The following is a 27,070-nucleotide window of genomic DNA, read 5'->3' as shown; positions in this document are numbered from 1 at the left end:
CAGGCTGGTCAAAAATAAGTGAACTCTTCCTTTTGTGCTAAATCTTCCTGCCAGCTGATAACTGGGATACAGAATGGGCACTCACAGAGGATATGAACATTTCAGAGAGGTGAAATTAATTCTATGCAACAGTGCAAAACATTCACTTCACTGTGAAAGAAACTGAAGACATTTCAGTACAGAAGCCTTTTTAGATATGTCTTCTGTAAGAGGAAGTCCTGTTTTACAAACCTTGAGCCCTTCAAAGGCGTTAACAAGTATTCAGATAAGGGAGATCTGGGTAAGACAGCCTGCCTCTGATTCCAAAAAGCTATTGGCAAAGACCCTCACTACCAACATTCTACGAAAACAGACTGTCACTGAAGAAGAGTCCTGACATGACACTAAATAATAGAACAAAAGACAGGGAACAGGGTAGTAGCAAATGGTCAATTCTCACAGAGGAGGGACATAATCAGCGGAGTACCCCTGGGACCTGTTCTAGTCAACATGTTTACAAGAGATGAGCATTGACGTGGCAAAGCTTGCTGATGTTAAGAAGTCATTCAAGATAGTAAGGAAAATAATAGACTGTGAAAGATTGCAGAAGGATGAAAGGAGGAAAATGAAAAAGAAGGATGATTAATTGGACAATAAAATTACAAATTAAATTCAGTGTGCAAAATGTACAACTGAAAAAATAATTATCACTTGATATAGAAAATGAAGGTCTCTAAAATGACCATCACTGGAAAGCTCCTGATGTTGTGACAGACAGTGTCATGAAACTATTATCTCTGTGCTCAACTGCAGCGAAAAAAACCAATCACTGTTAAGCATTTTTAGAAGGGGAACAAAAAGAGTAATTATTCCACTACATATACCTATTTATGCACACTTTGTACTGTGATCAGTACTGTGATCAGTACTGATCACAGTAATCTAAAAATAAGTAGGTTGAAACAGAAGAAGATATAGAGCAGGGCAAGTATGACCAGAGGTGTGGAATGCTTTCCACCTGAGTTGAGTTTTCTGTGATAAAGAGTGACAACTTCAGAATGGACATGAGCACACAGACCGTTCTTTCCACATATACATGAAGTGATCAAATTAAGTGAGGAGGAAGCAGCAACTTTTTCTTCCTAACCAGAGAGCAGGAAATGTTCCTTTTGGCAGCTTCCTCCTTACCTACAGATGGTATCATGCAAGAGTGTTACTTGAGGAGACTGGAAAAGTAGTTGGAAGAAAGAGATTCCTTTAGGGTTGCTAAGGTGACAAACACAGTGAATTCAATAAAATGTTTTCAAAAAGTTTGAATTTACCAACACTCAGGTCATTTTGATGAATGAAAACAGAGAGAAAGTCTGTCCCACATTGATGGAACCTGTTACAAGACCAGTTGAAATCAGGAAGGTTATGAAGTTGATATATTTCAAGAACATTGCAGTAAGGTAAAATATTCACCTTTGCAATTATAAAGAGGAAAGTGATACAAGAACACAATCAGGACAATACATTTCAGTGCTCTGTCATTGAGACCTCATCCACTGTTATGCTGGATGCCATTTGGTATTTTGAAAGTGTTTTTTCATTATGGATTTAGTTCTGGAAACTTTTAATTGCACTACATTGGTAAGGAACACTAAAATCTCAAATAAAATTATAACCCATCTGTTAGTCTTTAAGCAGAAGAAATTGTCTCTTTTGGTTACATGGTCATTAATTCTTGATGTGGGTTCTAAAGATGATTGCGGAATGAATAAAGAGTATATGATACACTATTACTAATCAAACCAAAGGGTGCACTGCCACAAGCATTTCTGTTATTGGCTTGATGTTACATGTCCTTGTTTACATCCCCACATGAAAGGGAATCTCTCTGAGGCAACTCTTGGCAGAACAATAGACTTCTCCACAGCTAAAACTCCACAGGTCCCATATCAGCAATTAGAACACAACTTTTGTTCTTTACAGATTTCCATGTTCTCAGACAAGGCAATCTGAAGGACGAACAAATTCCCCACTTGGTAGGACAGACTGAGTCTGTTAACCTGCAGAATACATTGCAAGCCTTCCTCTTTGGTAAAGTTTTTCCATTATGACATTTGTAACAACAACTTTTCAAACTTCTACTACTCTAACAGCTGTTTCAGGAAGACTTCCACATTAAAATAAATAGAAAACAAGGAGCGGGGATTTCTTGACTTGTTAATTTAATGATTGGTGGATATGTTATGATGGTACAAAGAAACATACACTAAGTTATAGGGTAAACAATGCAATTCATGGATAATTTCTGAACTGTAAAAAAAATAAAATTGTTGAACACATACATGGTATTAATACCCTTCACTATGGCAAGACATTACTACTAACTTGGTGGTATTACTGTACCTCTTTCTAGTAAACATAAACAAGAAGTCCTGGGCATATTCATGAAAAATAAAAATAAAATAAAATTGTATATCCACTGCTAAGTAAACTGTTTACTATTATTACATTATAACACACAATATGACGAACTGCCAGTTTGGCTTACATTACCATATTTTTAAACAATAATCAAGACTCGGCAGAGGGCTAGATAAGTGCTCATTTATGGCATTTTTGTATAAATCTAAATAAATAAAAGTATGGCGGGTTGTCCTAATCTAACTTCTCTTGGCTGATACCAGACTGTTCCTTTTTGCTCCATTCAGGTTTTGGCATACTTTCCAGGCATAGACTTAAATATCCAGAACAGTCGCAAACTGACTCTCATACTGGTAATTTCTGCTCCTGTGCCAGGAAAAGAGTGCAAGATCCTGCCATAAGATGAAGGTGCTGTGAGAAGAGTCTATTCTGAATAATCTTTTACATGTAAAGAATTTTTTAACTTTGCACTGGCCACTGCAAAGTTGCAAGACTGGATGATGTCTAAATGATTATAGGAAAGAAGATGCCTTCTCCACATTAAATTGATGCTCAGTAAGCCACTTACAGACATCACTATATTCATTTGCCTGCAAAATCTGATCAATGTAAAAGAAGTCGCTGAATGTCACTTTGCATGCCAGTGTTGCATTCTTCCATCCAAAACACTACATTTTCTTCATTTTCTTGTGGGTTTTTCTCTCCTTTTTTTTCCTCCCCACAACCATTATGTAACTAAGGTTTTCATCTGCAGGAAAAGTGAATCAAGGTTACAGTAGTATTTCAGACTTTACATTAGCCTTCTAGTTCCCTCAAGGCATTAAGTAGGGATCATATCACTTTGTTACTGCATCATGTCATTCCTGAATCTGAAGGACTGATCAATCCATTAGAGAGTAATTTGAATAGTCATTTTAGAAAACTTTATACTGTTACAACAAATCTGTACAAGCCTTAAGAATGTAGAATTAAAAATCAAGTGTTATGAGTCTTATGTTTTCATATAGTACTTCACATTATTTTGTCATTTAATTATTTTATTTATGCAAATAAGGCCTCAAACACTACTGCACTCAAGAAGTTAAACACTTGATATTTTTACTCCTTAAAGTGCAACATTTTATGACATCTATATTTGTTTATTAATTAGTGATTATTAACACCCAGTAAACAACATTCTGTCTTGTAAAAACACAATCTTTCTTCACAGCGTGAGGCTGAAATCTATTATTCACTGATTCCATATGCTGAAATACACTCAAATGATCACAAATGACCTTAAGCATTAGATAAATGTAAATGAGGACAGGGTAGAAAATGTGCTTTTGATTGATATCTAAAAGACCAGGTTTGAAGTCTTGACAAGGGATGAAATCTGAAATCTCACACAAAGTATAGAACAATTGGAAATCTAAAAAAAATCTAAGCTTCTGGATGGACATACCACACAGACTCTCCTCAGCAGAGTGTCTGAGGCTGCTCACAAGAGGTGTTCAGCACATGGAACATGAAAGACCATTCCTGGGATCCACATGACCTCTGCCTACTTGGCAGGCTCTCATTAGGATGCAGAGATGTATCTCTAACTTATATGCACACACACCCTAATGAAGGCAGAATTTTTCTAGCCCTAAGTGCTCACTTAAACTAACTTCTCTACATAGAATGGCTACATAGGCATGGGATTAAATGACATGAATGATAGCCATTAAAACCATATGGGTTTAACTCTCTATGTCAGTAAGCTTATTCTGCATTAACACTTTGCCTTCCTCAGCCCTTTTTCAGCTTTACTTTTCCCAGTTTTAGAAGGACTGAGTGCTCCTCTGCAATGTGAGTCATCAAAAAAAAATTAAATACACAAATAAGAGTGTACTATTTGCTCTTAGGCAACCATTTTCTAATTCTTAACCTTATACCACAAATATGAAGTGCTTTATAATTTAAAATACTGTGAGAGATGAATACCCTGTTCTTCGTTCCCATCTCCCCATCTGTCTTCGCAGTGACAACATAATAATGATCACACAGACATGATGACCAGAAAACCTCCCATGGATGTTCCAACAACATCTACCTCAGGGGCAAATGGGATTTGTTGTCACCCTAAATTTTCAGAGCTATTTAAAATGAAATCTGACAGAGATTTAGATACATTCATTCGAAATCTCATTTTCAGTACAACGGGTAGTGTTGACTTTGAAGCAGACAAATTTCAACCATGCACTAAATCATAGATTGAAGAGACATAACGTAAATTAAAAAAAGATAAAAAGAGAGGGTTTGTCAACAAGGTTAATCATACTGTATTTGATATCTTTTAAAAATAGTTTAAAATTTCTCTCTTGCATCACTTACCTATTTACATATACACACCTGCGTGAGCATCAGTAACACAGGTCACACTTCCACACTTTTGCATACATTTCACATCTATATTATACAGAAATACATGCAAGAATCAGTAAAAAAGTTTAGTACAATCTTACCAGCTTGACACCTTCTGAGCCTTAAATACTCCAGCATTTTGGTTTCTTGTGATGATCTCATTTACATCTGTAGTATAATTGTTAAGAATTATCTACAAAGAATTATCTACAAAAGAATTATTAAAACAACTAGAGCAATAATAAAAATAATAAACCAAACTATTTTCCATTTATAATGCCTTCGTAATGTTCTTATCTGTTTGTTTCTCTTTAATCTGTGCTAAGAGTCAATCTTTTTTCAGAAGCATACTTTTTACATTGCTGCTCCAGCACATCAGCCATAGATCTATGCAGCAACTTGCTCTAGTTTCCTACTTCTATTTACTCTTTCATTTAAAGAATTTCTAGCCCAGTAGCTATAGAGGAAGTGAACAAAGATGTCCCATACTATTTGCAAAGGTAAACTGTTTGCAAATATAAGAATCACAACCATGGAGAACTGAAATTTTTACAACCACTAATTGTCCACTCTAGTTTGTGCTGCTTTTCCCTTTTCACTGTTATCACTATACCTAATGCTGAGATTTTGGAGGTTTATGTGTTTTAAGAACCTACCCACAAGAGATACACCTATGTTCTTGGCTCTGTCTGGGTGAATTCAACACACAACAGGACCACCTTAACCTATAGGTAAAGGAGTTTCTAGTCCATTTGCTTTCTTGAGAATGGTTTAGAACCACCTTGAAAGAGTGGAAAGCAATAAGTGCCTTAGATACCACAACAGTACCTCAGCCTGGTGTCTCAGCTTCTTGTAGTTTGGAAGTTCAAGTCACAAATTTGGGTAGCCATTCAGGCAGGTTAAAGCAAAGTCTGTCAAGGAAAACTTTCAGGGGAAGCTGGGCCCAATCATCTATGGCTACAAAGATAACTGTCATGACCAATCATACATTAGTGAGAAGTCATGGGAAGGAAAACGTGTTGCAAGTAAGTGAAAACTCTGAGAATGTTAATTGTTACCCAGTGTGAATCCAGGCATTCCTGAATAGGTCACTTTCAAATGTAAATAATTATTTTAAATTGACATTTTTGGTAAAGATGTAAAAGATCCCTCTTTTTTATTTAAGGTATAGGAAATCTGATGCTAATTAGGAGGATGTTTCTAGGTCCACAAAATATGTCAGACCTTTCAAAAGTGCTCCTATAAAAAAGCTGAATACAAGAGTCAGGCTAATTTGAAATATTGTTGATACACCTTTTTCTTTGCTTTGATATATCTTTTTCTTTGCTTTGCTGAAATCACGTAATTTGCCTTCCTAATACAGTTGGTTATTTAAGAAAAGTTATTTCAGGAAAGTCTCTATCCAAACACTGGAAAAGACAACTGGTATTTTGTGAAGTAAAACTAGAAATGGAATGATAGAAAACTGGTTTAAACAAATCTCTGTAGTCCGGATGTGCCTTTTAAATCGTTTCCACAATATGCAATGAGGACTAGTAAATGAATGGTCTACACCTCGGCAGCAAAAGGAAGGCACAAATAACTCCATGAGCAGATCATACTACTTTTAATAGGGGCAGAAATAACATTGTTGATAAATTAGCTACACTGCACTTAAATTATATAACTGAGCAAAACTATTAATAATAGTTATAAACATGTTAATACTAGATTTAAAAAATAATTTAGGAGCCCACATCTTCAGGCATTCAGGCTAAACATGACCCTTCTAACCTAAATTTTCCTGGACTGTTGAAAGATCCATACACTGTATTTTAATGGCCATTATAGTGCACTGTAACAATGCTTTGTACTATTGATGCTTTCAGACAGTAGTTCAAGTCACCAGTGCGTGGTGTGAAACAGATCTAAGGCAGAAAGTACCCAGCCTCTCTGAAATAGGAGACAATGTTTACTAAAATGAACCTCATCTTTGGACTTGGAAATGTTAAAGTGCATAAACATGCTTCCAGTGTTTTGAGAAAATAAAATTTGGTGTTCATGACTCACTTATGTGACAGATACAATGTAAGCTGAAAAATTTGTATCTGAATGCACATCACCCAAAATTACAACGGGAGATGAATCTGATAACTCTGCCCATGTATATCTCTATTATTCACTTGAACTGTCTATAGTTTTAATCCCAATACTTTCCTTATTTAAATGATACTGAAAGAACTTAGATAAAACACACTAAATTAGCAATAAAGTTCTGAACAAGGTGGCAAAAGGAGTAACACCTGTCTTTATTTTATTGATTTTGCAATATAAACAATCTATTGAATCAATTGAAACCTGCTCATGATAAGCAAAAGGAGTTAGAGTGAAGTCTTTTAAATGGTCTAGCAACTCAAGTCATAATATCCTCCATAAACATCATACATAAGATCATTGACTAATACAAAATATAGCAATATATTTCACAATGAGAGGGTTAGAATGGCAACAATTATTTGATTGATTCATTTGAAAAATTTTTTAAACTTCTATCATTTCAATAATGTATCCTAATATGGATATTGAAAACATACATAGTGAATACTTCATGTGGCAGTATAAATGGAGACTAACAGGAAGCATGCCAAAAATCAAAAGAAAAATCAAATCCTCAAAAGCTTGAGATTTCACAAAGCAAAGCTGTTAGTTATGCTCACTGAATAGTGATAGCAACAACAAAAACAACAATAATTATGATGATGTTGATAATACAAAGCAGATTCTCAGATGCAATGCACTATTGCCAGGTCGATTTTCAATTACATTTCACTGATGTATTCATTTGTTTCTTAATGTGCTCATCTTGCCCATTAAGAATAATTAGCAGGCTTGCTTGGTGATTTCCTGGCTTCTGACAAGGATTTTTTTCTTTTTTGTTGACAACCACTTTTACTTTTTGGAAAGTAATTTTTGGATATTATAGTATGACTGGCATGTAATTTAAGCTTCCTAAGAAATTTAAAGGGAAGATGTAAACAGTAATTTTTAAACAAGATTATTTTAATCTATAATACCTACATAAAAACCATAATACTAGACATTAACTATTCCTGAGGAGCAGAATCTAGAAAAGAAAACAATATTTTATCCCACATTACTTTAATTTTGTATGCTAAACAATCAAAAATACCATAAGCAATAATAAGAACTAGCAAAAATACATAATTTGTAGCCAGTGGCACTCGGGGTGAATGCTACTTCCAAATACACCTAAAATTCTATCCTGATTTCAATGAGTCTGGTGAGGCTGAAACAGATCTAAATTTAGCCTAAACTTCTATTACAGCCAGTCACCATAGAAAAGAGTGCAAAAGAAAATTACCGTAAGACAGATCATAAAATTACTACTGAAGTCCATAAATCATATAAAATGCAACAGAAATTTTATTATGTGCACTTTTAAGAATACATTTCACCTACACAGTAAAGTTCTTAGCCTGCTGCACTTTGGCACCCTGCTAATATTAAGCCCATTGTAAAATCCAACACAATAAAAGCACTTTGAATGCTGAGCCTTCTGAGCACCAAATGTTAAAAAAGAAAAATAAATTCCTGTTACAGCCGTCCACCAATCACTTGCCTGAAAGGGATTCACTGAGTGAATACAGATGAAGACGTCTTGTGAGACTTTTGGGAACAGAAGACATTTCTAAAACATATTGTGAAAAACTAAGGTGTGATAATTAGATAATATTAACAGTATCTTTTTCAGGAATAAAAGCACTTTTATTTGTTTAATTCCAAGGACTGAGTGAATATTTTCGCACTTGCCAATTTTCCTTGTTATAAAAGACTTCTAAATTTCAAAAAAGTTCAGGTATGTTTATGGAATCTGCTATGCAAGACATTTGCTGACTTGATGATTACTGAGCCCACCTGAAGCTTTTGGTGGGTAAAATGACCTTTTGTTAAATACCTAGGCTTCTATACAACATGAGTTTCTTTTGTTAGACTAGTTTTGAAACACTTCTTTTCTCCTACATTTTTTATCTTCATAATGACATGGAAGAAAGATTGGAAGGATGGTGGTGATTAAAATACACAGAATAATGAATACTTCCTCCTTAATACACAAGTCTAACACATTAGAATTTAACAAAATAATAATCCCTGGAAAACAGGTGAGAACTTGCCTTTTCAAGAAAAAAGAGACTTTTAGCAGGCTTACTTCAAGTTTTAACAGATATGATCTAGGATTAACTGTTTTTAACATGAAATTGTTCAAGCGTTGTCAGCAGTTATAGTTACCTCAGTTACCTCTGAGAAAGTTTTTTTTAAAGGTAGTAGCTAATATTACTGCACTGAAATGTCTTCTGATTTAACAGGCATCAGCAACTGCAATTCATTTAAGCCACAGATTAGTCTAAGTTATTTTTTTACTAAGTACTCACTACATTAGTTCTCAAATACATACAAATATCAAAAAGAAATAATTCTGACACTGCAGTGGCCAAAACCTGAAAAATTAGCCTGACTGAAAATGTAAATGGAAAGATTATCAAGGAACAAAAGCAAACAGATATCTTCCTTTTTTTCCTCTCAATTTCTAAGGGCTATTAGTATTCACTGTATATGTCTGTTCTTGTTCTGTGCTGATATTTAATGTGGCCACAAATTATGCTCACTCATTCTCTTGCTTAACCCAAGTCCAGTTCAATTTTATGAACTATCTGTTCATATTAGAAGGGCATAATAGCAATTTATTCTAATATAAGAAATACAATAAAATACTTCCTACAAGGGACAGAGGAGTTTTGCGATCTTACATCAAGATAAATAATAATAAATTGGTAATTGATTAAGCAGACTAAATGGGCAATTTGTAGGCAGTTACAACTTAGCAGCAACAATGAAACATTTCAGCATACACTGGAAAAGCTCTGAAAATATATGAATGCGGAGCATGTTTTAAGGGGCTAGTATCTGAAAGTAGGAATAAAAATCTAGCCCTTATGCAAAATGGATACATGAAGGGGAGCTGATGATTTGATTCCCTGTACACCTCCTGTAATGTGCAGCATACACACATGAATCTTCCAGCACTCAACCGGGGGGCAAATATTTACTACTGTACACGCTCTATACCAACATGTGCATTTTTAATTAGCAGAGAAAATGTGGCATTTATTATGGGGAAAGCTGCTGCTCTGTTCAAGATATTCCACATCTGTTTTTTAATTACTTATGTGGGGACTTTTTCTTAATATGCCCCATGCTGTCTGTCTTTATATCGATTGTTACTCAGCCAGTAAAAAGGAACGAGCACAACAAACCAGTTTTCTATCTGAATAAGGATACTTTTGATGGCCTTTTCATTTCCATCAGTTAACAGAACTTCTTTGACATCTGCAGAAATAGCAACCTGAAAAAAAGAGCACAGCAAACAATGAGCAAATATGCTTGTCTGTGTGGAAGTGAAGACAGGAGTGACAAGCCTTCAGTATCATGCTTCCTCACCTATTTCTCTGTAACAATCTTCAATCTTTTTTCATTTTATGTCTGCATTATTTTAATCATTCAATCAAATCAGTCAATACTTTTATCATTCCATTTGCTGGAGCCTCTATCTTGCTATCATTCTGTTCCGTAATTGCATTGTGACAGCCGATGATGGTATTCTGAGAGGCTTTCATTTGCGGGCTTCTGTTTATCTAGTAGAGCCATCATACAAGGCTGTCACTCTGCCTTTCAGCTTGCTTCTGTCTGACTGCCTGATGCCCTTCATATAACTTTGCATTGCAGGCAGATGGCTTTGTAAGGGTAATTTTTTTGTGAGCTTTGACATGCTCGCACATTGGGCTGTAACCTCGACACATTGTATAAGAGCGACAGGTTTGTCAAATGCCAATCAGTGTAACAATATGCTTTTATTTGTAGAGACATAAAAACTTGTCTAATGCACTGCACTGCTACATAATATCTCCTGAATACATGACTCAGAACCCAGAGAATGGTGAACGACTCTCCTGAATGGCCAATCTAATTCAAAAGAATCTAATTACCGAGAGCTCTGGATCATGTTTGTTGGTGTAATAATGCAGGCAAAACATTAGCAGCTATATCATGGTGCTCCAACTGTGATTCGCCAGGCTATTCCTGTATCTTAGCAAATGGGACTATAATCTGAAAAAAAAAAAAGCTTCGGCTATGGCAATGAAAGACAGACAGTACGTGGCCTGGAATGTCACAACAAAAGATATTGACTACACCGAGGTAAAATGTTTCTGCTCATCGAGGCAACCATAAAATCAATATGATACGAAAGCAAGTCAATCTAGAAGGTCTCTCAAGACTCTGCAGCTTGACCGCAGCTGAGGCTGTTGACAGTTCTCTGACCCAGCAGTTGGAGGCACTGGAACATTTTTCCTTTTGTTTCTTCCTCTGAATGGGATTGGAATTGAGAAAAGACCTACCATGAGCCCAGCCAAGCATGTCATGCCACCCCCTAGCTCACACACAGCAAGGTCCCTGAAAGAGAGAAAGGAAATGGTAGAACCCATACAAATTAGATGAAAATGGTCAGAGAGACATATATGTTACAAGAACAAATTGCCATCTGCAGTAAGAACTGAGCTACCAGGAAGTTGTAGAGACATGACTAGGCTACCTCATGTCGTTTTGCGTTTTAAAAATAATTATGAAATAGAAAAGTCACAAAGCAGGCAAATCAGTGGGGGTTCCCTCATTAGTGTTCAGTGCAACATTACCACCGCTGAGCTGAAAAATCTGAGAAGGTTCCCTTTTTTCCCTTGTCAATGGCTCTGTCTTTTAGAACTAAACTAGCTAGAGTAGCGAAAGATAATTGTTAGGAAAGGATAACATTGTTAATCCACATTCATTCTTGCAAAAACAGCTAGAGAAGTAAATGGGGAAATTAATATTATTTATATATCTCTCCATACAGTTATGCCTAAAAGCCTTTTTATATTAAAAAGAGAGAAGTTTTAAAGCAAGCCGAGTACCACAAAATAATTACACATGAAGAAATCTGATCCTTCAATTAGCACTTAAAACTGCAAGTGACCTACAAACAATGCTGTTATGAACAACGATGGGAACAGCAAACGGTTAAGCCTCAGAAAACTAAACGAAGTTAGTGTCAAGAGCCTAAACTGAGCCAGATCAAAGGGCTGAATACATGGTCTAAAAGGCTGCTTTTAACTTAGACCATACTGTGCTGTTATTAAGACATGCATGTGAAATATAATTTGCGCAGAGAGTGTGCCGGATGGGAGCTTGCAGGGGGAGCCATAAAGAATGTCCTCCGGAGCCATGGCCTGCCCCAGGAGGGGAGGGAGGGATGCTGACCCTGCACTGAAACTGTGTGTGAAGCAGTGTCTGGGGCAAGGCAGAGCCTCAGCTTAGGAACATGCTGCTTTATAGTAAAATCTGCAGCAACTGTTACAGCTGGCAGGAGCATTCCCATTGAGACACTTGTGACAGGCAGAAAATGGAATTTTAGCTAAACTGTTTGGTTGAGTTTGGTTTTGGAGGGTTTCGCGGTTGCTTTTTTTTGGTGCACCTTTTCTTCTCCCTTAAAACATTAACATCTGAAAGTCTATTTTTATCTGAAAGGGTCACTTCCCTACTCACTCCACACTGATATTTACGAAGAGCATCTAGGATGCCATATCAGTATCAATATAAAGATGCTGATATTTTGTTCACCGAGACGAGCAGACTAGGCTGTATGACTGTATAACAATGCTCACTGTCTGGACAGGTTAGATTTATTTTTCTTAGACACCACAAATTTTATTTGAAAAAAAGTCTAGTTGTCCTATTTAATCAAAATGAGACAAAAGAAAGACATACCTTGGAGGAACAAGCCTGTATATATAAAGCCTGTATTACTGTATATAAACCCAGTAATAATATTAAAAAAAAAAGGGGGAAATTTGCAATTTGGATTTTTAAACAGAATGATTATAGGTTTTTCCTCAAATAAGTTTTAGTTTTTCTAAACCAAGTGTATTATATATTAAAACTATATCTATATGGTTATATATAAGGCTTACAAGGCACTTACTCCTTTATAAGAATCATACTTACTGAAATAAACACAGAAAATCATCCAGTGTAAGGCTTTAGCGCATTTTGAACCAAATTTCTGTGTACAAAGTAAATGAGCATACATATACACACATATACACACACACAAATATTTATGCATATGAAATTTATTTCAGTGCAAATTCCCTTACCAGCAAGTTTTAAAAGTTGTATCTGTCTCTCAGGCAATATACAGTGACATTTATAAATGAGAGTTAACATAAGAAACTCTACTCTGAGAGTACTGTCAGATGGGCATAATCTTGAGAAATCAGGATGTGAAACTGCCCATTTACCCCGTGGAAGTTTGACTGACAGTTGTCTCTGAATATCGCGGCTTGCGATATTCAGATCCTAGTTTGTGATACCCAAACTAGGAAAATACCCTCTGAGTGAGCAGCCCAGCAGGTTTGCTGTGAGGAGCCCTGGAGAAGAAGTAGAGCATATGAACATGGGGCCAGACAGCAAAGTGCTACAGGGACACCACTACAGCAGCAGAAGGCACACAACCAACCTGGGAGGAAGGAGCAGCGGCTGCCAGATCAGGCGTATGAGCTGCCTCCCCTAATGGGCCACACTTTGCTCAGGTGGTGGATGGAGCAGGAATGAGGCTTTATGGATCAGGGCACACTTTGGTGCCAGGTCTTTGATTACAGATTGGAGTCTAAGCAAGTTGCTTATTTGGTACAAGGGGCAGGGACTTACAGTTTGGTCTTTCTGATTTTACCCAACACCATATTTACACAGACTGAGATTTTGTATACTTCAAGCTGGTTTACTTGGTATTTGCCTTACACGCTCACACAGAGCAGAATTTTTGCCTCCAAATGCATTGTTCTAATAGCTTTTTTTGCACCCTATTCATCCTCCAGACAATGAAACTTCAAGGATTTCCACGTGCAAATCTCAGTATAGTCAGGGGGAAGGAAAGTGGATGCAGGATGGATTTGATAGCTGACTTCTACAAGTTTTGAATAGAAGTGAAGGATGTTTCAAAACTGTTTCACAACACTTAATAACCGGAGCAAATTCCTCTTACTATATGCAGTGATTTTTATGTATTTCATCAGATAATATTTTGCTTGCTTTTGCAACAGATGTCAGTTTAAAGAATATCTTATTTTTCCTGACCTTCACAATCAGCACTGATCGATTGGAGCTTCACTTTTGTTTCCCAAAAATCAAAGTGAAATAAAACGCCTTGAGTGGAAATCAAAAGTCTTTGACATATAGCAGAAAGCTTGCTGTGCAATATTAGTACCCAAAGGCAGCTCAGAATTCTTTGTTAAGAGCAACATGCTTTCACCTTGAACATTTTAAATTTAATCTGAAGACTTAAATCATAGCAATCTTTACCATGCAGATACAATAAAACTAAGAGATTGGAAAATATCTTTTTATGTTTAACTCTGTACCTGAATATTTCATTATGCTTTAGGCAGTAGTAAGCCAGCACTTCTTCAGATGGCCAGAGACCTATAAAACAAAGATATTTGCCTTCTTAGAACAGATTTTTTTCTGGTCTAAAATATTTGAATGCATATTACCATTTGCAGACCTCTACCCATTGTTTTATTTTCTGTATTTGCCATAATAACATGGAATAAAGAAAAATAAAAAGAAGACCTAGGATTTAAGCATTGGAAATTAGTATTTCATAGATTTCTTCACAACTAATGACCAGAAATTTATAGATACACACACATATACATGCAATACTCAAGACTTAAAAGTCATATAAAATTTAATTCACTCGGGCATTCACATGTACCTGTTTGTACCAGGCCAGATGAAAGGCCAACTTTGCCTTGTAGCCTGTTTCCAACAGGAGACAGAAGCCCTCTAGTTTTTCATTAGCTACCTCATCATCATCATCCTACAGTCACTCAATTTCTTTCCAGTTTCTTTTTATTTAGCTCCTTCTCTTAGTTTGTGTTAGGTCAGGCATCAGTCCAACTGTAAGGGAGACTGACCAGCAGCACATGCTAAGGACAAATCCAGGACTAGGGCAATAAAGTGTGATTTCTAGTTGTGGCTCAAGAAATTCAGAAGGAGAAAATGAAATACAAGTGGTAACAGGCACTAAAGGATTTTCTGGTTGTTCTGTGGTAAATTTTCCCGAGCTGTATCAGGAAGCACCACAGTTTCACCCTGCTGTATAAAGAAACCCCTCCTCTCTTATTTAATACTTGTTTCCCTGCCATTTTCATTTGAATTCCCCTAGTTCTCCTACAGAAATAGCCAGGAGCAACCACACTTTCTCCACCTAATCTGTATTATTCATTAATTCATAACCTTCCATCATAAACTTACACTGGTCATCATCAACATTGACAACGACTTGGAGGTTTCCATGTAAATTTATTTCTTCAAAACCAGTCTTTCAAGAAACTGGCTCTTTTGCCAAACCAGTTTCCCACCTGAATGGAATGTCCAACTGAAATGCTGTGGCCCACAGAGAGGGCCATGAATCCTCTCCTGCAGGCACCAGACTTCATTGCTGGAGGGGCCCTGAGGAAACCAGACTCATACTCAGGAACTTGAGTTGTGTCTGCAAAGGTTCCCGAAGTTAAAGGACAAAGAATCAAAGGCATATGCAGCTGAATTATGGTTGTATGTGTTTTTCATCTGTGGTTGCTTAGCAATGTTTACGTGTCTGTTCACAGGTAAAATCCAGAGCTGACTTTCCCCCTCAACCAATGCACGACATTAAGAATTGAGACACAAACTTCATATTATGAACTACAGACATTTCAACAGTTCCAGTAAACTTATTTGACATGTAGAGCATCTTTTAGACATTTCTAGATAAGTAGGTTGAATTCCATGAAACTTACTATGTACCTGTATCCTTTAGACAATTTTTACCATATTTTGTTCTCAAGGATAAAAACATCACTACACTTTTACCAGAACCAGAAGTTTGGGAGAAAAACTGTCATACTTCAAATCACTTAAAGCCTGACTGAAACCATCATCAGTATAATTTGTCCTTTCCACCTAGTAAGTATTCTGAACTACCCTTTCTCCTAGTGAGAAATAATGAAAATTTAAAAACATCTTGACTGCATGCAGATCAAGCAAAAGCCAAGACAGGATTTGTCCAAAACTTTGCATACAACTTTTGTATTAAAAAGATATTTAAAGGGGAAAAAAATAGACTGATGATGCATATGTATAACAAAACTACTAATGCAATACTTGTATTTGTCCTGTTTACGACAGTTCAGTCTGATCAGGTGTTTTTGAATGTGCTATTTTGCTTAGACTTGCTAAGGGTTAAAATAAAATACACACACAAGACTACCCATTCTTTAGTGAAAAATACAGTAGGAATTGTACAGGGTTTTTCATCTCCCTTTGAGCATTTCAATGCTTTTGAGCACTGAAATATGCTAAAATGACAGATTTTGCAATAAATATAGTGACTGTTTAAATATTTTAGTGTGTAACATAAAGAATGTTTCAGTTTGCAGTGACTAGTATATACTCAAGCAATAAAAGTTTTTTTTTAATATTTAGTGAAGATACAGCTAATTTAACACAGTTTATAATATTTATATCTCACATTAAAAAAACCCTCACACCCACAAACATAAAAAACTTAAATGCTTTTATAGCAAACTTCTAGCCTGACTGAATTTTAAAAATACTAGTCAATTGTAGCAAACATCCTTCAACATCTGACTTTTCTGTACCCTCAGTCAAATGTCTCTCACTTTTCTGCAGTTATTATTGAGAGGGCACTTTGAATGGTGTCACTGAATCTTTTCTGAGGGGTCACCATTCCTTCCCCTGCTACCATTACAATGTTGATATTGGCTGGAACTGCAGGTGTATCAGATAGCTCTGTGCTGAGAGAAGGGTGAAGCACCTTTGCAAAGACAATGCTCTTCTTTAGGCAGATGCCAGCAACGTGCACAGCTCTCCTTCCCACTGCCTTCCCCCACGGGGAAGGAAGGGTCACCTCAGCAATGGTATAAGCATCTGGAAGCTAAAGAAGCAGGAGTCAGGAGGCCTTTCACGAACAAGCCCCAAGCGTGGAAGCACACACTGCTCCTAGCTAAGCCAAGAAGCCACAAGCCAGGATACCAGTGTTAATTTTAGTGAAAGGAAAAGCTTCACGTGCCTGAACAGGTAGGTAAGCCTCTTTACCTTCAAAACAGGGATAAGCTTAAAGATCCATGTGGAGGAGTTTGCATTCTGTCTTCTTCCTCCTCACTCTGACCTACATTTGCCAACACAATGACCTACATTTTGAAGTTGCAAGTATAAGAAAGATAGTTCTGCTTCTGTTAGAAAACATACAGCTGTAATGCAGAAATGCAGAATTTCTATGAATTAACAATTACTACTACGTTGTGAAAAGCATAATTTATTTCCTGCAAACACATACATATGGATATGGATTAAGTTTCCTATGAACACACTTAAAATAATTCTTTCATATTTAAAATAAAATTATTGTCATTTTGATTTCTGAATTTGATTATAAATACACAACATTGGATGCTACCTATTTACATGTACAATCACACGATAGCAAACTATTTACAGACGGATAGGCAAAAGAATATCAAAAGACCCCCAAATGGTACTTGTATTTTCAAGGCTATAAATATTCTATGAGTCCTAGAAGAGGGGCTAAAAAAATCTCACTGTATGATGGAATAGAGAGAAACAAGAGCTTCTTTTTGCAAAAATAAATATTTTGTGACATTTACTGTAGGTTTTAAAAATCTTTACCACCTTGATAACTACAACTTGAAAACAGAGACTAAATGCCAGAAAGCATTGGAATCTCTGTTGAAACATATTAAAAAGTTAAGCTGCACTGGCATTCAAAGGAGACCCTCAAGAATGGGCATGTCTGAAGACATGGGACAGAGACAGAGCTCATCCCTGCCCACATTTCAACTCTTGAAGTATCCTTTCACCACAAGGATGGAGAAGGATTCTCACTACAAATGACATAGGAAAAGATTATGTCTACTTCCAGACAGATTTGTGATACATATTACAGTAGAAGGAGTAGAAAAATATCATCATTAAATTGTACAATGGTGAATAGAGAAATGCTACAAATGCATCACAGCCATACAAAATGCAGGCATTCCTACAGCACTTGTTACCATATCATGTCACCACAGCAATGAAGTCTACCTCACAAGAACTTGAAGATATCATGAATTTCTACTATCTCGAGTTTGCACATCAGGAACCAAAGTAAAAGACAGAAATAGATTAAGTTACTTAGACACACAGAATGAAATGATGGGAAGACTGAGAAAAATAACCCAAGTGATCCTTACACCATGAGGTATGATGTAACCAAGAAAAGGTACCTGAGCTCTTCCTACAGAGGGACAAAACTAAAAAAAAATCTTAATAATGGAAAGAAACATAACTTAAGTTGGTTTTATCACTTTCACAGTGCTTGCTATTGGAAAGTGTCAGGTCTTTCTGCACTAGTCATGGCACAATAGTTTCTTAAAGCAACCTTCAAGCCACGTGGACAAAGCCACATGTAGACAGCCTTCTGAGGATGTTGTGTTGTAGTGCTCATATGGAGCACTAGTCCAAAGCTACACAAAGCCTGTGCTTCTTCTGCAATCACTCTATAAATGCTGAATACTCTGATAGTACAGAAAATTGTCTACCAGAAATAAATTATCCAGTATTTAAAAAAAAAAAAAAAATGTTTCTCTCCTCCTGTTGCTTTTTACCACATATTTTACAGAATGCTGTCAACTTTTGGATAACAAATATTGAGATCTGATGTGAAGTTCTTAAAGAACATCATGTCAGTAGAAAATAATTTTGAGACGTGTATTTTTAAGAAAGACATCTGACTATTGGAGCTATTATGTCTCAGCAGTGCTCCACAGGTACAAAAAATCACGGTAGCTGCTGATTACTTTAACAGGGATCATGCAAGATTAGTGGAACTCTTCTCTATTGTCTGCCGGCACTACACACAGGAAACATAGGGACAAGTGGACAAGTGGAGGTGACAGGTACAGGTGAGCTGTCCCTGACAGCTCTGAGTAGGAGGCATAAAGCTGTCCCACAAGTGCTTAACTCATGCTAGCAGATTAAGAAGTTACTTTCAAAGCTAAGCCAAATTGAAAGTATTTTCACATTTCCCTAACACTTCTTACAACCCCATGTAAAGATGTCTGATCTCAACATTCAAATTTAGTCTTTTATTTGCACTATTAAACTATGAGATGTCTTCCTATTCGTTTGAAGTCTCAAGTAAATTTTGTACAAATCCTATCTTTACCCTCAAAAGCAAACACAATTTAAATTTGAAAAGTCACTCATTTTCCCCATATGAATACACTCAAAAAGATATTTTTTTCTAGTATGTCCTGATTCTTGACTACATGAAATCACCTTATTTGCTTTAATAGTCATCAAAGTGAGAGGAAAAAAAAAAGCATTTTTGGGCAAAGTGATGAATAACGTCTCAAAAGTCATACCAACAACTGCACCGAGCAATGATGAACTGTTTTCTGACCCTAAGTAGGCTCTTTTTATCCTTCCACACCAAGACACATGGTTAGTGGAGAGCAGAAAAACCTTTAGCACTACAATAGACTGTGCAGAGGTGTTAAATTAATGGCCTGTCCGGACAGGCAATTATTCCCCATCAGCTCTGCTAAAAGACTGTAGTGAAGCTGGAAAATCCCGAAAACTAAGGTATTTACTGGAAAAAGCTATTCTAGGAATATAACGTAAGGAATTCTGGGATCTTAAAATAAGGTTCTTACATCCTTAGAGTATTATAGTATCGTCACAACCCTAATATTACAGTGTAAAACCTTATTTTCTACTGACTATATGACTGTATTCAAGTCATATTGGAAGATAAGTTTGATAACTTTATCCTGGTTAGTTTTTCTGTGGATCCCCACCAGCGTGCACAGCAAGAAGCACAGTCCATCTGCTGAGGGTAAGCAGATCTGAGGGTAATACCTCTGCTGGAGATGCAAGAGAGCAGATCAAAATCAAGGTTCAACAGCACAATACTTAGGAGCGAATTTCAAAATTAAACTCTAACCAATATTATGAGCCCTTCTGTCAGTGGAGCAGTAAACTTCACTTCCAAGTCAAAGCTAAAACATCAAATTATGAATAGCACAATTAAGATTAGATACCAGGTGGATGCACAGTGTATGTCTGCCCAATACACCTTGGTAGTAATACGTACATGGGTGTTCTAATTTGAGTAATTGCTTGACTGAAGATTACCTGCAAATAATTGCACTGATGTAGTTAGCTGGCATAGAGAGCTCTCAAAAATATTCCTAGCTCTAAATTTTCTTCAAACTCCATACCTCAAGCCCCTTTTCAATATAATTTTACTGTTAAAAAATGTTGCTCAGGATAGTCAAGAAGTAAAGATTTTATTTTCATTCCCTTATTCGAACAGCACACAAAATGTGATGAAAGGATAATCAGTAATCCCTGCTACCTAAGATCCCACCTAAAGTGTATTGAATTAAACAATGCAAGCACACATAATAAGACACTAATACTACAAATATTAATTTTTTAGATGCCATAAAATGCATGCATAGAGAAGTGAAAATATTCCATAGAAAATAACTTCTATAATAATCCAAAGACAAACCTGGTCACTACAGTAAAATGAAGAAACGGAGGAAATTGCTAAGCAAGGAAAAAACTCACTGAAGAAAATCCTTGTTGTTTCACTCTGTTTTCAGTACACAAAATTTTAAGTTTACACCTTTCTACAGATAAAAAAAGGGTCATCATTTCAAGTTAGTTGCAGATGGTGTGCCTGGAACTGTAGAATTATTTACTACAAAAATGGATTTGAGAGCAGATTTTCAAAAGGAGGACAGCTACCAAATACTGTGTCCCTCTGGAGATTTGACCGCTTCATACGACCAGCATCTTTAAGAGCTAATATATTTTGAAAGTCCAGTTGTCCAATCTGAGCTTTCCATTCTGAAATTTACCCCAAGAGTATTTACAAGCGAGTAACTTCAGCAATAAATGCACACAGTGTGAAAAAATAACATTATTTCATAGTCTTTACAGTAGCACCTTACATCTGTGCCTTACTGCACCTGGCTTTTGCAGATGGCAAACCACCTTTTAAGTCCAGTGAAGAGGAGTAATTTGAGGCAGGGAGAATGGCTAGCTTACTTTTCCACAGCAGGAATGCTATAAGTGAGTTTGAAAAGGTACAAGAACATCAGAAAAAAATAGAAGAGAATATAAAGAGAAACATTTTTTTCCCTATGCACATACATTTTGTAGAAACTCTTGTCTTTCTTCCAATCTAAAGCAGAATTCATGATATTCAGATCATTGAAAAATATGTATAAGCACTGGCTGAGATCTTCAGCATAGGCAAAATGGCCTCAGCACTGTATCTCTCACTTTCACTCTCATTACTATTCACGACTAGGAGGGAAACATGATGGTCTGCAATCTGCAAATGTCTTTTAGAGCACAAACTTAAGAAGCTCAGTGGAACTGATGTGGAAATACAGTAACAAGTCAAAGCTGTAAATGTACGCATATCTCTTCCATAAGAAAAATTGGCCAACTGTACAAATCTACTGGTATGATTGTCTTTAACATCTTTTTCAAATGAATAAATTTGTGTTGGGGGTGGAGGGGGGTACCTAGTTTTCAAATAGTTATTAAAAATTAAACAACACTGGAACAAACCTTTTGTGATTATAGCCTTCATTCTCCTGCAAAAAACTGGATCTATAAATTTATGTACCATTGTAGATGTAAATTACAAAATTTTATATTCAACTATATTAAAACATCTATTCCAAAAATGATTACCAGTTGTGAAAAGCAGACAGGCTTATCACTTGCTGTCAGTTGTTCATGTCTAGTTAAGCAATAATGTGCTAAAACTGCTCTTTTGTTTTGTGTAAGAATTTTGGCAATAGAAGAAATGAACACTCGTTTAATAAAAACTCAGGCTGCTTTTTGCTTTGATGGAGGAAGCAGCTGCCTGTTTTCATTTGCTGCAGAGCAGCAAAACCCATCAATATAATAAGCAGCTTAGATGCATCCATCCACAGCATCTGTAAGGATATAGGGCTATTCGCTCAAAACCAATCCTTGGTTTAATTTTAACAAAGATGTGTCTGACATATTTGAAAATGCATTATAATAGGGTTTTGAAATACTAGCATTTTCTCTTTTCTTTTTAAATACTTTTCACAGATTTTGAAAGGCAAGTATACATATTGGAGTGATAGAAATGCTAAAACAAATATTACTATAGCAAACAGCAGAACTAGCCTAAAAATGCAAAGAGGAAACATTAAAAGATGCCTTCTGGTTCACAGACTCTCCCGTTCCTTGAAAATACAGAAAAATACTGTTTCAATCTTTTCAATGAAGGGTGTTTTTCACCATAACCAACAGCAGAGAAAGATACTAGAAATATGTATTACAGACAAAACCCCTGCAAAGATCATAGATCCATTATACAAATATATTTCCCAAGATATACTTTTCCTTCCCTGCCTTATGCTTTCTTAAAAGTAAATAGATTAATTTAATTTATCATTTCCAAAGATATTAATCAAATAATTTTCTACTATTGCCTGAATGCAATACAATGGTTATTAAATTCCAACAGAGTGAGTTTGTCCCAAGTGACAACTTCTAATTGCAATAAAAAAATTTTAATTAAAAGTAGAGTTCTAGGACATTCATACATAATTACAAAAACAGGAAGAGAGAGATAAAAGACCATCTGAGATAGAAACCACAAAACTCTATCTCACTATAAAAATGTGATACGGCACATTTATATTATTAAAAATTCTTAAGACATTATTATTATTTTAGTGCTGTTCTGCTTTCTAAGACCTTTCTAAGCTGAGCTTTTAGATGATTTGCACATTAACTGAGAAGTCAGATAATTCTTAATCCTCCTCTTTTTCAGATCCAATAATGGATAAGGGAGCATCTTAGCATGATCAACTAGCAATCTGCCTAGCCTGAGTGTTAGTACACCTGAATTTAGGATTAGTCATCTGGTTTTCATAATATCTGATTTAAATGAGCACTCATTCGGAGAAGTATAGAAAAAGAATATTCAATGATTTTGAACTGTACCATTTAAATATGTAACAATAAACCTGGAACACATACATATTTACTTCCTTCACAAACAAGAAACTAAATAGAGAAAGGAAGATTTTAAAGAACCATGTCCAGGCAAATAGTTGGATAGCTCAATTAAATAACTGCCTTTTTCCAGTATTCACAACAGCTTAGAGATACAATCAACTATATCTCAGCTGTAGCCTTTTATCTCTATTTTCTCAATTCCAATGTCCCAGTTTCACTTTGTCTATACATAAAGTGAGGAAACTAGTTGGGGAGGTGTTTTGTGGTTGGTTTTTTTTCTCTCCCCTGTGGGGTTTCATGGTAAGCTTGGGTTCATTTGGTTGTTTGTTTTGGAGTTTAGAGATATATGATAGGTAGAGAAGGTAAAACCCTGTAGATTAACGTGCGTTACTATTCTTGCTTATCTTCCTCAAGTATCTGATACAGAACATGGAAGTTTGTATAATTGCCCTATGCACCCTTACGTAATGCTCAAGATAAATAAAGTGCAATTTATTTGGGTGGTTTCAGAAGTAGTGTCTAGAGCTTGGATTTCTTCTGGTTTTTTTCCAATCAAATTAACTAAACAAAGACAACACCTTTTAAGTCCCAGCAGCTTCTGACTCATATTTTTCTCCTTTATCAAACTCCACCATTCTACGCAGTTAACCAAACAATTAGAAAAACATCTGTTCTGTACAGCCAGGAGATATAAACTTGGTACAAGTGGAAATAATTGCATGCACAGTTCAATTTGAAGGCTTTGGACAGCATTTGTCTAACAAAACAGTGTACTCTGAAATTCATGTAGTGACAAATGGTGACCATGCATCCTTCACATTCTTAGATAAATTTGCTAGGTCCTTGTAGTGAAGAGGCCTTGATTCTTTTTCCTGGGGTAATTTCAACTGGTGCTAAGTACAATTTTCAAAAGTCTACACTACTGACAACCACCTTGCAGCAGCTGCCCAAAATATCCCTATATCACTAAATCTTGTTTTCATGTCTTACATGGAATAAGATTTGTAACGAGTTCTGTAAATGAGAATGCTGCACAAAGATGGACCAGACTTTTCATCTATTTATGGGTCCACATTCCACATGAATTTAGACTGCAAGAGTTCAGGCAAATGTATATCAAAGGAAAGTATTTACATTTTTTTTCTCAAAGGCCAAGGATTTCAGGATCCTCCAGGTCCTTCCAGGTGAGGTTTGACATACATTCACAAGAGAACTTCCACTGCCATTGTTGAAAGCTGATTTTGCCTGAATGGGTTTCAAAAAACACAGCTATTGGTCTGGAACTTTTCATGACCACTAAATACAACGGGCCAGATCTTCAACTGGTATTATGCCTGTGTATCCCAGCTAATGAACCAGCCTTAGATTTAAAATATGCACGGTCTTTCTGAGAAATAAAGTAGCCTTTATTATATTAATATATGCTAGTGCTTTGGATCATTTTGTAGAGTCAAATCCAAGGGTAACCTTCTCAAGAAATCACTGTTTCAGTGGGTTATGGTAAAGGAGGATATAAAAGTGATACGATTAGAATTTAGTCTTCAAAGCAGCCTGAAATACTTTCCCTGATTACTTTCACATTTCCATGTTACTGTAATAAACCATGACCTAAACCATGACATTTTTATTTTACAAGGCATAAAAATGCAAATAGGTGCTACAACAATTCTGCTAAAAACACTGTAGAGCAGTATAAAAACTTACTTTTCTACACTGACACAGAAGTGGTCTTGTGTCAAGAACAATGTGCTTTGACTAAGATATGTAGCTTATGCCATTTTTCAGTGTTGAGAAAATATATTTCAAAACATTCAGTGGTTTGAGTCTCAGAAACAAAGGAAGAAAAACAAAGCAAATCATTACACTCAATTTAATTAAATGAAAGCATGAAAAGGCCTATAAGCTAACCTCATAACAATATGCTTATGTTTATTGTTGGTAGGTTGGGGAAGAGAATTGATCAAATTTTTTATTGAGTGAGCACACATCCTCTGACTTCAGGAATTGCTCAGTCATATGCCAGCACAGAGACTGGGCCCTATCTTTTGATAGTGCAATTTGAGTGGGCGACCTGTCCCTTGAGTCCTGCATTACATTCCATGGTGACCACAGACCCTTGGGCAATCCTAGGAATCTCCCTAAGGAGCAGCAATTTCCTAAAAATGCAATCTAGGCCACTTTATTTTTTGAGGTAGTTTTTTACTAATGGCAAAGCCAACACAGCAAGTCATCAATTTCTACAGCATTTCTTGCACCTCGAAACACTACATTAAATTGCATGTCAAACTTCCATATTAGCAGGTAGACTCTTCAGTACCTAGTTTATGTTTTTACTTAATGAGTTTTGAGTTCAGACATCACAAATAGAGAGGCAGATGTATAATCTTCTGAAATTCAAACTTTTCCCCTAAGGTTTAAGTTTGTTGTGACACACTATTTTCATAGAGCTCTTCATCAATAGAGTAACAGTGCTGCAATAAAGAGGAAAACAACTTTTTTTTTTTTTTTAAGGAGTTGTATAACACATTACAGTAATTAGCAGTTAAAACCTAATTTTAGCTCTTTTTTGTTCTCTTTTTCTGTTAAGAGTTTGAGTCACAATATAAGAGTAATTTCCTGCTACTTCTGGGAAGGGAAGGGGTGGAGGAAGAAGGGATCATGAAATATATGCAATTTTCACATATAACACACTGTTGAAAATGTAATTCTCTATGTGTTCTTTTCTAAAAATATATTCTATATTCCTGGATTGTCTTTTGCTATCAGGAATAGGATTGAAATCTCCACTTTAGTATTTATCTGAGGCTCTGATAGCTCAGTTGTCTGCCTCCAAATGCCAAGATAGGGAGAATCTCATCAACTGGAGACCAGCTGCATGATGGGCAGTTAATAGATATATCAAACCTTAGGATATATGCTAAGCTGAGGAGATGATTGGTTGGTTGATATACTGATTGATTAGCATAGGGAGAATGGGTTTCTTCTTGACAACCTAAGATTATGCTTCAGCTAAGCTCAAATTGCTTACACCTCTTCTATTGGTTTTAAAATTACAGTCCTGTCATCTAAAATCTCTCTTCAATGAAATTTTTACCATATATAAAAATTAAAGGGAAAAAGAAAGTAGGTGCAATGGATAAGAGTAAATGGAGTAGATATATTTCACACTACTGCTGTTGGTGTCACTAGAAAAAGTTGGTAAGTAAATCCGCTTGAAATATGTTACATATTCTGTACACTACTAGAGAGCACTTTACAATAATTTACGGGGGAAGTTCAAAACACTAACAAGGAAGCAGTGCTGATATTACTGCTTTTAAAAAACTACAGTAGTTATTAAGCAAGGTAATTATAGAGCTGTTATACTACTGATACATTTTTGTACTCTTTACAGGCATTACCTAGGTTTCATAGAAGTGTGTTTAAACTGTTATACATATGAGAGAAATATCATATAATTGCCACAGAATGCATCACTTTACAGAGAAAGGTTTATATTCTGCAAGCTAGAGAAGCAACACATACACTTCTGAATTTTCCCTTGAGAAGTCCAGAACTTGCTCAGAATCAGTCCCAAGAAAGCAGACATCATTAAATTTTGCCTACAAAATATTTTAGACTGTCTCATCAGTAGGACATGGACACTTAAAGAAAACAAAAGTAATTTTTAAAAATCCCTATAATATATATTGCCATAACAAATGCATTTCTTATGCATATCATCCACTTAATTCCCAGCATTACATGCGCCAGGCTTTGTCAGTTGAGAACCATACAAATGTTAGTAAATACAACACTAAAAAAAAAAAAAAAAAACCAAAAAAACTTTTTATTATCTTTAATACTTGATACTTTCAAGTGCTTCTCTGCCTGGGCAAACAAGTATTTAGTAGCCACCTAACAAAAAGAAAGTGGGTTATTGAGAATGCTGAAATCTGCATTAATAAATAAGACTGTGTTTCTCAGATTTTTTTTTCTTCCCTTTCGTATCTGCTATGAGCGGTAGGGGATCAGCTGCAACTCAAATCCCCAGCTGAACAACCCAAATACAACT

General features: G+C 35.9%; 1 protein-coding gene across 1 annotated transcript in view; it reads right to left on the bottom strand.

The window, feature by feature from the left end:
• The window catches only part of CAMKMT (calmodulin-lysine N-methyltransferase), a 210,787-nt gene that overhangs the window by 29,497 nt on the left and 154,220 nt on the right, over window positions 1-27,070 (bottom strand). The window contains exons 4-7 of the mRNA XM_041413606.1: window positions 14,286-14,346; window positions 11,232-11,286; window positions 10,117-10,180; window positions 4,881-4,947 (exon numbers count right to left, since the gene is read on the bottom strand). Of these exons, the coding sequence (XP_041269540.1) occupies window positions 4,881-4,947; window positions 10,117-10,180; window positions 11,232-11,286; window positions 14,286-14,346 (247 nt within the window). The remainder of the gene's footprint in view (window positions 1-4,880; window positions 4,948-10,116; window positions 10,181-11,231; window positions 11,287-14,285; window positions 14,347-27,070) is intronic.

Source organism: Onychostruthus taczanowskii, unplaced genomic scaffold (assembly GCF_017590055.1).
Source record: "Onychostruthus taczanowskii isolate IOZ18803 unplaced genomic scaffold, ASM1759005v1 scaffold42, whole genome shotgun sequence".
NCBI lineage: Eukaryota > Metazoa > Chordata > Aves > Passeriformes > Passeridae > Onychostruthus > Onychostruthus taczanowskii.
Note: the sequence above shows the minus strand (reverse complement) of the source record. Positions and strands in the feature narration are given on the sequence as shown.